This window comes from Dama dama, chromosome 27 (assembly GCF_033118175.1).
Source record: "Dama dama isolate Ldn47 chromosome 27, ASM3311817v1, whole genome shotgun sequence".
In the NCBI taxonomy this organism is placed as follows: domain Eukaryota; kingdom Metazoa; phylum Chordata; class Mammalia; order Artiodactyla; family Cervidae; genus Dama; species Dama dama.
The window spans coordinates 26,324,741-26,337,947 of record NC_083707.1 but is presented as its reverse complement, the minus strand read 5'-3'; the positions used below and the strand labels follow the sequence as shown (position 1 = coordinate 26,337,947).

Below are 13,207 nucleotides of genomic sequence, written 5' to 3'. Positions count from 1 at the left end.
AAAAAAAACAGGTGACATCCTGTTTTTGGTAAAGTCATAACATCCTTTTAATGAATGTAATCTCCCTAGTGTAAATTTATTTTAAAAGCAGTTTTTAGTTTCCACCTTTACCTGCAGAAACAGATTAATAACTGCTAAAAAGATACAAAATAATGGTTAATAGCCTTCTATTTGAGTATGAAATCAGGGAAGCTTCCTTGCAGAGAATATGTGTGGAGACACAACAACAGTATTTTCCCAGAAGGGAAATGACTGTCATTGGAGAACATCTGTTAGGTAGATGATGTTGCTTGTCATTCTATTAAAAGAAAAATGAATAATCAGTTTTCTAAGCTTTACAACTCTTTAACTCTGATACTCAGATGTAAGCAAAGCTCTTGTGTGGTACAGTTTTTTGGTCCACTGCCTATCTCATTTTTATTTTAATGTTTCTGCTATTGGAAGGTCTTGCTTTTATAAAATTGACTACATTGATAAAATTCTGTAATGCATAGCTGACAATCCCCATAGCATGCCCACCTTTCTTGGGATTTCTCAAATACTGCAAGTGACACATGACACTGGCATGGGGTCCGAGTGAGGACATCAAGTTGTTTTGTATGTTAAATGTCAGAAAGTCTAATTTTTGGAAAATATAAACATAGTGAACATTCAAATATTTTCTTAACCTCCATTTTGGATGCTGCAACTTTAAGCTATGTCCTAGTTACAAGCCAGAAAGTTCACAAATTCTTGATCCTGTCCCAGCATTCAAAAACTTACTAGTCCAGGTAGAGGTAGAGAGTCTCTTAATTTGAAAGTCTAAAGGACCTGGGGAAATATTCATGCTGTGGATTTAAGATAATTCTGCAGAATTCTGTATTCTTTATACTTTTGTAACTATGTCTAAGTTAATTTTTAGAGGCTATGATAAGGACATTATAAGCAGTCTTCTTACCAGAATTTATTTAAAAATAATGCCATAATTATGTCATAGTTCAGAACTATTTGAAGTTCAGGCTTTTCAAACAAATTCAGACTAGTTGTCTTCATTAGCAGGTAATGAATCTGTATCGTGCTTTATTACTTGAGGTATTAACTTCTCTTCCCTCCCCCACCCCCTACCAATGATTCTTAAGTAACAGGAGTGAAACATCTGCATCTGATAACACAGAAACTTACCAAGAGAATACAAGGTAAGCTTTGGAAATTTCTATTACTTTAGTAAATAATACCCATCATTTTGTAATGATGGATTTTTATTTTTTATTTTTATTTTTAAAAAAATTTATTTTAATTAGAGGCTAATTACTTTACAATATTGTGGTGGTTTTTGCCATACATTCACATGAATCAGTCATGGGTGTACATTTGTCCCCCATCCTGAACCCCCCTTCCACCTCCCTCCCCATTCCATCCCTCATGGTCATCCCAGTGTACCAGCCCTGAGCACCCTGTCTCATGCATCAGGCCTGGACTGATGATCTATTTCACATATGATAAGATAACACGTTTCAATGCTATCCTCTCAAATCATCTCACCCTCGCCTTCTCCCACAGAGTCCAAAAATCTGCTCTTTACATCTGTGTCTCTTTTGCTGTCTCGCATATAGGGTCATCATTACCATCTTTCTAAATTCTATATATATGTGTTAATGTATTGTATTGGTGTTTTTCTTTCTGACTTACTTTGCTCTGTATAATAGGCTCCAGTTTAATTCACCTCATTAGAACTGATTCAAATGCATTCTTTTTAATAGCTGAGCAATATTCCATTGTGTATATCTACCACAGCTTTCTTATCCATTTGTCTTGAAAGCATTTCCCTTAAAGTCAGGAACAAGACAAGGATGCCCATTCTCACCACTACTGTTCAACATAGTTTTGGAAGTTTTAGCCACAGCAATCAGAGAAGAAAAAGAAATAAAAGGAATCCAGATTGGAAAAGAAGAAGTAAAACTTTCACTGTTTGCAAATGACATGATCCTCTATGTAGAAAACCCTAAAGACTCCACCAGAAAATTAATAGAGCTAATAAATGAATATAGTAAACTTGCAGGATATAAAATTAACACACAGGAATCCCTTGCATTCCTATACACTAACAGTGAGAAAACAGAGAAATTAAGGAAACAATTCCATTCACCATTGCAACGAAAAGAATAAAAATACTTAGGAATAAATCTACCTAAAGAAACAAAAGACCTATATATAGAAAACTATAAAACACTGATGAAAGAAATCAAAGATGACACAAATAGATGAAGAAATATACCATGTCCATGGATCGGAAGAATCAATATAGTGAAAATGAGTATACTACCCAAAGCAATCTATAGATCCAATGCAATCCCTATCAAGCTACCAACGGTATTTTTCAGAGAACTAGAACAAATAATTTCACAATTTGTATGGAAATACAAAAAAACCTTGAATAGCCAAAGCAGTCAAGAGAAAGAAGAATGGAACTGGAGGAATCAACCTGCCTGACTTCAGGCTATACTACAAACCTACAGCCATCAAGACAGTATGGTGCTGGCACAAAGACAGAAATATAGATCAATGCAACAAAATAGAAAGTCCAGAGATAAATCCACACACGTATGGACACCGTATCTTAGACAAAGGAGGCAAGAATATACAATGGAGAGAAGACAGTCTTTTTAACAAGTGGTGCTGGGAAAACTGGTCAACCACTTGTAAAAGAATGAAAGTAGAATACTTTCTAACACCATTCACAAAAATAAACTCAAAATGGATTAAAGATCTAAATGTAAGACCATAAACTATAAAACTCCTAGAGGAGAACATAGGCAAAACACTCTCTGACATAAACCATAGCAGGATCCTCTATGACCCACCTCCCAGAGTAATGGAAATAAAAGCAAAAATAAACAAATGGGACCTAATTAAACTTAAAAGCTTTTGCACAATGAAGGAAACTATAAGCAAGGTGAAAAGACAGCCTGCAGAATGGGAGAAAATATTAGCAAATGAAGCAGCTGACAAAGAATTAATCTCAAAAATGTAGAAGCAACTCCTGCAGCTAAATTCCAGAAAAATAAATGACCCAATCAAAAAATGGGCCAAAGAACTAAACAGACATTTCTCCAATGATGGATTTTTAAATTAAAATTTTTAAATTCAGTTAAGTCATCAGACATAATGCTGGAAGTTAGCAGTTTAGAAAGGAATCCGTTGGTTTACGGATCACATTAAATTAGAAGTAGTTAGCTTTTCTGTGTCACTGTGGTCAGGTTTCTTCCATGCATTATTTATGCAAAGTTGTCAGTATTGAACTGTCCCTTGCTGAAATTGAGGGCTTAAAAGCCAGTGATGTATGATCCTCAAAATATTTTGAAATGTTGATCATTTTGGTAATTGATATTTTCATTTTTCTGTGAATTTTGTGTTTATACTCTTATAAACTAGGATAAATTACAGTTATATACCATATTTATGGAAGTCTTTTAAAAATTTTAATTTCCTAGATATGGTGTTTCCATACTGGGATACAATGGAATATTTAAAATTTTCAAGAGATATACAGTGATGTCTATTGGTTACATTAATGACTGAATTAAGTTGTTCAAATCTACTTAATAAATGGGACAACTGGGTTTGTTTTTCTTTTTGTTAAGGCCTATTTTAGAGGCACCATGAGAAAGTTTTTCCTAGACAATAAGAGAACTGTAAACTAAGATTGTCTGGGAATATCTCTTGTAGATTAAATAATGAAATAAGTAAATACTGAAAATGTAGTTTTCAAAAAATGAGAGAATCTTTAATTAGTTTGGTAATTGTAACTTTTAAAGAAAGAAATAGTAATTGATCAAAAAATAGGAGTGCATCATTCTTACATTACAATTTCAAATTCAGTATGCTTCATTTAAAATTGTTTTATAGTTCTTCTGGGCATCCTACCTTTAAGTGTCCCTTGTGTCAAGAATCAAATTTTACCAGACAGCGTTTACTGGATCATTGTAACAGTAATCACCTATTTCAGATAGTTCCTGTGGTAAGTATGTATGTTTACGACAGTCTCCTGTTTAAGGTATGCTGTTCTATTTATTTCCCTTCATCTGTACATGGGACAGTGGTTAATTTAGATTTGGATGGGGCATTATCAGTAAGGTATATTTTGTCATCAAAAGATTGATAACTATGAAGCAAAATGAGATACTTAAAATTCTAGTAACTAGGAACTTCCCTGGCAGTCCAGTGCAAGGGGGTAGGGGTTTGATACCTGGTCTGGGATCTCTGAGATCCCACCTACCTTGTGGCCAAGAAATCAAAACCTAAAACAGAAGCATACTGTAATAAATCAGTAAAGACTTTAAAAATTGTCCACATCAAAACAAAAAAAAATCTTATTAAAAAAAAAAAAATCCCAGTAACTATAAGAAGAGAGAGGCTTATTGTGAGGGTAAAGTAAGATCAGAACTTGGAAAAGTGCAGAGTGAGGAAAGGTGCACTGAGGACTCGTTACTGAGGGGAGCTTTGTAAATGGTGTCTTTGCAGAATGCTGGTGCTAGTGGTGAAGAACCCACCTGCCAGTGCAGACAGGTAGAGACATGGGCTTGATCCCTGGGTCAGGAAGATCCCCTGGAGAAGGAAATGGCAACCCACTCCAGTAATCTTGCCTCAAGAATCCCACGGGCAGAGGAGCCTGGCGGGGTACAGTCTGTAGGGTTGCAGTCAGACATTACTGAAGTGACTTAGCACATAAGCACACACAGAATGTGGTACATTCTACATGAGAACATAAAGCAAAGAAGGAAAAGAATCATACTTTCTTTTTGATGGATTCATATCTTTTTGATGCCCTTTTGAGGATGTATGGGAAGTGGTGGGACCTTTCTGATGATGGAAGGAGGTAGAGGGGAGTGCAGGATTCCACCATTGTGTTCATGGGCCTCCAGCTCCGACATGAGTTTCAGTTTCAGCTGTGGGTGAAACACAAACTGAGCTGGAAGAACTACTTCCCATTTTGATACGTAAATGTTTTCCTTAGAAGTTAGAAGGAAAATATAGATAAAATAAGGATCGTGTATACATCTAAGCAATTTTAGTGGCTATACTAGAGAAAAGTTGTGGAAGAGTATGGCTCAGTATGCCCTCAAAGACCCATGTGTTGTCATGGAGATACCCCATCTACTTTCCTCATTAGGAGAGAGTCTGTTACTGTTTAGCAGTGCCAAAAGACATCTCTAGGGAAAATCACATATTTAAGAGATTTCATTTGTTTTATATTGCATTAGTGATTTTTTTGTTGCTGCATTATATTCAATATAGCACAAACTTTGTCTATAGTCCGGTTACTGAAGTTCTGTTTTGTTTCATTTCTGTCTAATTCATTCACTTTTTAAGATGTAGTTTAAACTTTTAGGGGCTTCCCTTGTCACTCAGTTGGTAAAAGAATCCACCTGCATTGTGGGAGACCTGGGTTTGATCCCTGGGTTGGGAAGATCTCCTGAAGAAGGGAAAGGCTACCCACACCCGTACTGTGGCCTGGAGAGTTCCATGGACTGTATAGACCATGGGGTTGCAAAGAGTCAGACCGACTAAGCAACGTTCACTTTCACTTTCAAACCTTAAGGATACAATTTAAAGCTTCCTTTCCTTTCATCTTATAAATGATGTTGAACTAGTAATTATTATTATATCAGTTTTTTAATGACTCTAATGAGAATATATTCTGTTGTTCAGTCACTAAGTTATGTCTGACTCTGCAACCCCTTGTACTGCAGCATGCCAGCCTTCCCTGTCCTTCATTATCTCCTGGAGTTTGCTCAAACTTACATCCTTTTGAGTCGGTGATGCTATCTAACCATCTCATGCTTTGCAGCTCCTTTCTCCTTTTCCCTTCACGCTTTCCCAGCATCAGGGTCTTTTCCAGTGAGTTGACTCTTCGCATCAGGTGGCCAAGTGTTGGAGCTTCAGCTTCAGCATCAGTCCTTCCTATGAATATTCAGGATTGATTTCCTTTAGGATTGACTGGTTTGATTTCCTTGCAGTGCAAGGAACTCTCAAGAGTCTTCTCCCATACCACAGTTCGAAAACATCAATTCTTTGGTGCTCAGCCTTCTTTATGACTCAACAGATGTGAGAACATCTGTACATGACTATTGGAAAAATTGTAACTTTGACTATATAGGCCTTTGTTGGCAAAGTAATGTCTCTGCTTTTTAATATGGTTTGTCATAGCTTTTCTTCCAAGGAGCACGAGTATTTTAATTTTATGACTACAGTCACCATCTGCAGTGATTTTGGAGCCCAAGAAAATAAAACCTCCCACTGTTTCCATTTTTTCCATTTGTTTGCCATCAAGTATTGGGACCAGATACCATGATCTTAGTTTTTTGAATGTTGAATTTTAAGCCAGCTTTTTTTACTCCTCTTTCACTTTCATCAAGAGGCTCTTTAGTTCTTCTTCAGTCTCTGCCATTAGAGTGGTATCATCTGCTTATCTGAGGTTGCAGATACTTCTCCTGGCAGTCTTGATTCTAGCTTGTGATTCATCCAGCCTGGCATTTTGCATGATGTACTCTGTGTAGAAATTAAATAAGCAGGGTGACAATATACAGCCTTGACATACTCCTTTCCCAGTTTTGAACCAGTTCATTGTTCCATGTCTGGTTCTAACTTTTGCTTCTTGACCTGCATATAGGTTTCTCAGGAGGCAGGTAAGGTGGTCTGGCATCTTCTTAAGAATTTTCCAGTTGTGATCCACAAAGTCAAAGGCTTAGCGTAATCAATGAAGCAGAAGTAGATACTTTTCTGGAATTCTCTTGCTTTTTCTGTGATCCAGTGGATGTTGGCAGTTTGATCTCTGGTTCATCAGCATGAGCATTACCTTGCTAACGTGAAATGAGCACAGTAGTATGGTAGTTTGAACATTCTTTGGCATTGCCCTTCTTTGGGACTGGAATGAAAACTGACCTTTTCCAGTCCTGTGGCTTTTGCTGAGTTTTCCAAATTTGTTGGCATATTAAGTGCAGCACTTTTTAACAGCATCATCTTTTAGGATTTGAAATATCTCAGCTGGAATTCCATCACCTCCACTAGCTCTGTTCATGGTAATTCTTCCTAAGGCCCACTTGACTTCATACTCCAAGATATCTGACTTTAGGTGAGTGGCCATTCCATAATGGTTATCTAGATTATTAAGATCTTTTTTGTCCAGTTCTGAGTATTCTTGCCACCTCTTCTTAATCTCTTCTGCTTCTCTTAGGTTCTTGCCTTTTCTGTCCTTGATTGTGCCCATCTTTGTATGACATGTTGCCTTGGTATCTCTGATTTTCTTGAAGAGATCTCTAGTCTTTCCCATTCTATTGTTTTCCTCTGTTTCTTTGCATTGTTCACCTAAGAAAGCTTTCTTATGTCTCTTTGCTGTTCTTTGGAACTCTGCGTTCAGTTGGGTATGTCTTTCCCTTTCTCTGTTGCCTTTCACGTCTCTTCTTTTCTCAGCTGTTTGTAAGGCCTCCTTAGATAACCATTTTGCCTTTTTGCATTTGTTAAACCAAAATCACAGAAAGCTAACCAAAATGATCACATGGATCACAGCCTTGTGTAACTCAGTGAAATTATGAGCCATGTGGTGCAGGGCCAACCCAAGACAGATGGGTCATGGTGGTGAGTTCTGACAAAATGTGGTCCATGGTGGGAGTGGCAAACTACTTCAGTGTTCTTGCTTTGAGAGTCCCTTGAACAGAGAATACATACTGGTTAATGGTAATTGTCATTACAGTTGGTTAAGGCTGGATGTGGTGTTTTTGTTAAAAAGTAGAATAATCAGATTTAAGTAACAGAATATATAATATCTCTCTTTTTATTGTGTTGCATCAGATTAGTATACTTTATCTAAGGTAATTTGGTCTAGAAATAATCTAGTCATGAAATTTGGCCCTTAGAAGTGCTTTATGTAAAATTTTTTGGTAACATGTTTTAATACTTTCAATAATAATGTTAAGTTATTTTCATTATTTTTTATTTGAAATATTCTGTTTCTTATAGACGTGTCCTATTTGTGTGTCTCTTCCTTGGGGAGATCCTAGCCAGGTTACTAGAAATTTTGTTAGTCATCTAAATCAAAGACATCAGTTTGATTATGGAGAATTTGTGGTAAGTGAATTTTTCAATATTAAGAAAATACTTTTTAAATATTGAAGTCACATTAACCTTTCAGTCTAGATGAATTTTGAGGTGAAATACTGTATCATGTTGGATGAATATAGAGCAAGTTCTGTTGATTTTATAATAACATAGGTGAACTTTGGTTTGTATAAATGGTGAATTTATTGTCCACCTCCTATACTAGAGAGATTATTAATAGAGGACTAGCAAACCCCCGGATTAACAAGATGCTCATTTATATGAATATTATCTAGATTTAAGAAAAATTATACCTGCTAGAAAAGTAAAGTTGGTATGACAGCTAGAGGATGTATTTCTTGTGTAGTATAAATAGCTTGTTAAACTCATAATATCTACATGTGAGAGACATTTTTTTTAAAAATGCAGAGCTTATTTATTAAGTAATGAAAGTGAGAGTGTTAGTCACTCGGTTGTGTCTGACTCTTTGCAGCCCCATGGACTGTAGCCCACCAGACTCCTCTGTCCATGGGATTGTCCAGGGAAGAATACTGAAGTGGGTCCCTTCTCTAGGGGATCTTCCTGACCCAGGGTAAAGCCAGGTTAAATAGTAGATTCTGGCCTTAGTTCACTGCTTTAACAGAGTACATGAGGGAAGTTATATAAAAATGGATCTCCAGAGCAAAGCATGAATTTAATTTTCACTTCCCAAATGTGTCTTGATAGTTTAAAAAAATTAGATGACTTTTATTAATTGTGAATTTGCATTTTATTCATCTTCAGGGAATTAAAAGTCTTATTAAGATTCAGCCTGACAAAAAATGGTTCATATTTGTTTTCCTGTTTAGGTGAGCACAGGCATGGGCAATTGAGATTGGCTGGAATAGAATTTACACATCCCTGCCCCTCAGTGTTGAAATTACATCATTCTTGATATATATTTTTATTTTGTATAATTTGTACTTTTTAGTGATACTGTATAAAAATGGTCAAATATATGTAGAATTCAGGTGTAGTCTGATAATTTTAGCATTTTTATGGTATAATTATAGATTATTCTGAATTCTCAATGTAAGAAAGGTTACTGCATCTGGAGAATTATGTTTGGAAAAACAAAAATATATTTTGTGAACCACTTTTGATCTGATTGTCAGATTGTTTTACCTTGCCACAGAAGAACATTTAATTTTAATTATTCGAGTTGTAAAAGAGGAGGCCTATTTTAAAGCAAATCCATGGACCATAATTGAAAGGAAACAGAATTTTTTAAGTTAAGGAGTAATAGTATAATCAGATTGAGTGGACTTTAGTTATCTTTATATTATGATTAAGATGCTGTTAATTCAGGTTAGCATCAGACATTTTAACTCTCAAATTTCATTCTCTGCTGATCCTCTCTTTTGTTTATCAGTTTTTATAAATAGTTATAAATGAATTTTAAAATTTTAGATCTTATATTTTAAGTTTATGTTTCAAGTATATGTAATGTGTATCAAGATGTGTAATGTATTGGGCAAAGTATTGAATAATTGAGTATGTTTTTCCTATTGACATGTTAATGTTACATTTTTAGAATCTTCAGCTAGATGAGGAAACCCAGTATCAAACTGCTGTTGAAGAATCTTTTCAAGTAAACATCTGAAGGCTGCAGACACCTCTGCATCTTTGTACCTGCAAGTGCCATCTTTAAGGAGAAAACTACATGAAGTCACCATTTCAATAACTTGATGTGTATATTAATAAAAGTAATTCAGTCTATTGTTTTAGTTTAATTGAAAAATAAAGGTGGGCCATGTAAAAACTTAATTCTTTTGATAAGTTAAAAGATAAAACTTAGGACATTATCTTTATAAACATTAAAAGGATTATATTTCATTAATAGTGAAAAGAGAATCCCTATTGTACTTATCTTTTTTGCATTACATATTCTTGAATTTTTCCTTGCTTTTGAAATTTGGTGCAGTTCCTCCCATTGACATTATTGTACACAGGTAACACAGTACCAAATTCTGAATGATGTGATTAATATAAACCTAACAAAACTGAGCCAGTTATTTGAGTTGCAAATGGAGACTTGAAGTGCTAAATGAAACAATCCAAAGGAAACTTTTTTAAATGCAGATTCTAGCTAAAGAATTCAACTATAAGAAAATTGTATTTATATAATGTTTAGTATTTTTGAAGACTAGTGAGATTTCTTTAATAATTTTAACTCTTTAAAAAGCAAAAGCTCATTGTATAGATATTTCCTTTTTGCTGCTAGAAGGAAGTATCAAGAGAAAAATTGATTTCTTTGGTGGACAGTTGGTAATGTCAAATCTTGTTTGTTTGGCTGACTAATTTGTAAGCCTCAAGTACAGTAAGCTGAATTACAGCTCTTTGGCCTCAGAATTTTCAATAACAGAATTGCTGGTTTAGCTATGATGAACCTTTTATTAGAAACTTGCAGTTGGTGATATTACATTCTCTCTATATATTTAAATGAGAGGTTTGACTTCGTCTCAATTTAGAAATTTGTTCAAAGCTCAAGATGTGTATGTATATATACATGCACTTTTGTATGTGTATATACACATGTAAGCATGCAATTTGTCTGGTTATATGCAGAATTTCTATTAAGATTTTTAAAAGGGACAAGTAATATGGGGTTGATGTGTTTATCTGAGTTGATTAAAATTTTGTATGTTACCAAAATTTTTAAAGTAACAGTCAAATGCTAAGTTGTCTACTTGGCTACTCTGACACCTTAAAAATTGAGTTTACACACCTACACAATTATATGTTTATATGGTGCTCATTTGTTATCTTAAAGATAATGCGGGACTATAGTAGTGAGATGGATCCTACCAGCCACTCTGTTTCACTACATTTTAGTCAAAATTGAGTTCATTCTTAGTATTCATTAATGAACGTCATAAAATAACTTGTACTAGATGGCCCAAATCACAGAAAAAAGCTGAAGAGTGGATTAGCTGACATTCCATACTAATATAATTGTTTATGCTTTCTTTAAATTAAATAACTAAAAGAACATAAAATCTCAGAAGTAGTTTGCTGCTAATATATACATATGTTGTATAAAAAGGTATATTTTGGTTTTGTTAAAACCCTTGTTGACTTTTCTACAGTGAATGTTTTTTTAACTTGATTTAATAAAAATGTTAATTTTGAAACAGAGTTTTGTAAAAACCTTTTTCAGTCAAATAGTAATGACTTTATTTATGGGTAGTAATAGCAATCACCAAAAAAGCCATACATCTTAACATATGCCTTGTTTCTGTCATCCTAAAGAGTGATGTTTACTATGTGCTTGAATGTTTCTCTGTGGTTACATGAGTGTAATTATAAGAATAGCTGTTTAATGAACTCTTTTTTAAAAGACTTTTGACTATAGATTTTTCCAGTTTAAAGCAATAACTTCAGTACTTTCTTTCAGAATTTAGTACTTCCAGTATGTCAAGTAAAACCATTCTGAGATTTGAGAACTTCTTTAAAGGAAAATTATAGAGATCATCTTGATGAAATTGTGTTTTGAAGTTTGTGGATTAGTTAAATACCATTTTATTGTCTTGTGTGTCTTTCATAAACATTTTTTCATAAGGAAAATACCAACTTTTACTCGCTGTTACCTGGGAACTCCTCAGTATGGAAATATTTGTTGAAAACCTCCCATCCTTTGAGCAGTGGTTTAGGAATAGGGAGGAAACTGTCGATACTTTACACCTAAATTTCACAGTACCACTTAACAGGCCTCAAAAGTTTATGTTGTTAAGCAGAGTCTTATTTGAGATGTATTGCTTTATTTTTCAATTAAACATGGTTTTCTCCTACTTGTGTGTCTAATTAAAATTTTGTCTAGAGGCAAACATGATAACATTTAACTCTTATAACTCATCCTGGAAGACATGTAGGAGATAACCCATTATTTTGCATTTAAAAACGTGGATAGGAGAAAGCTACCACATGCTGATGCTGTATGTTGGGAGTAACTTTACAAACCTATTTTATCTTTATTTCAAATGTTAATCAACTTATAAAGCTATTTTATCAAGTGTTCACACAGCAGGATTTTCAAGCCCTGCAATTTAATAGCAACCAGGCAGAAAGCTAGTTAACTGGTTAACAGACATTTTTTAATGGAAAAGTTACCCTTAAATAAGGTATCAGGGTTATAAGAATGTATTGCCAAACACAATGTCATATACCTGTTGCATGCTTAGTAAGTATTACAGTCTTCAGTGAATCATAACTTGATAGGAACCCCTTAGGGCTGCTACTCAAAGAATAAACCCTCTGGAGGTGGTGACATTTGTAGAAAAGGTGTGGCCCAGAATACATGTGAATACATACAGTATAAAACTTCTAATAGAAATATGAACTAAAAACTCATTCTGTGATACCACTTAGTATGCAATGTAATTTTCTAATTAGGCAGTGCAGTTCTGAAAAAGATGGGGAATAGAAATGAGTTTTATCAAGGGATTAAAAGAGGATACAGAGAATCCCATAAGTCCTCTTATTGAGTGACAACTTGCCACTAATATCACAAATTGTTTTGCCTGTTTTTATACTCTTATGGGGGAAGCACTCAGTAAAGATTGTATCCAGATACTTTTGTTCAATATTGTTTTGAAATGTCTAGATCAGTTTTTAGTCTACAGATGCTTACAATAACTTGTCTTTTGTCCAGAACAGAAAAGCTAAAAAGTTGCTTCTAAAGCTACTTTTAAATATTTCTGTTTGAAAATTAAGTGAATTACAAGTGGTTCTTTTTTCATGTATGTTGACTCCTAGTGGTTCCACATCTAGATAAAACCTGAAAACTGACTGGTCTTCCTTTTGTAATAACTGGAAAAACAGGTGAAGAGTGTAACCAAATGGTTTTCCACTGAAACCAGGTAAGAACCTGACCTTTCTCATACTGTTTTCAAGGGCATTTTGTTAGGAACAAGATTTTAATAAATATGTCAGGACTGTATTTTCTGGCAGTAGTGTGTAATACTACCAATAGAAGCTTAAAAAGGGCTGCTGCAGTTGATACAGAAGAAGGGAGTAAGTGTATCTTCATGGGATACTAAAAGCTCTTAAAACAAGCAAGCCTAGTTTCTTGGACTAGGTAGCTTGGTTTTGATGG

General features: G+C 34.6%; 1 protein-coding gene across 4 annotated transcripts in view; it reads left to right on the top strand.

Annotated features, from left to right (window-relative positions):
* The window catches only part of RNF138 (ring finger protein 138), a 45,823-nt gene extending 34,577 nt beyond the window's left edge, over positions 1-11,246 (top strand). For 2 of the 4 annotated variants that reach the window (XM_061131383.1, XM_061131384.1), the window contains exons 5-8: positions 1,119-1,175; positions 3,886-3,997; positions 7,996-8,103; positions 9,647-11,246. In XM_061131383.1, the coding sequence (XP_060987366.1) occupies positions 1,119-1,175; positions 3,886-3,997; positions 7,996-8,103; positions 9,647-9,715 (346 nt within the window). In that variant the 3' untranslated portion in view covers positions 9,716-11,246. The remainder of the gene's footprint in view (positions 1-1,118; positions 1,176-3,885; positions 3,998-7,995; positions 8,104-9,646) is intronic. The other 2 variants (XM_061131385.1, XM_061131387.1) reach the window with 2 other exon arrangements.
* Positions 11,247-13,207: the final 1,961 nt, after the last annotated feature.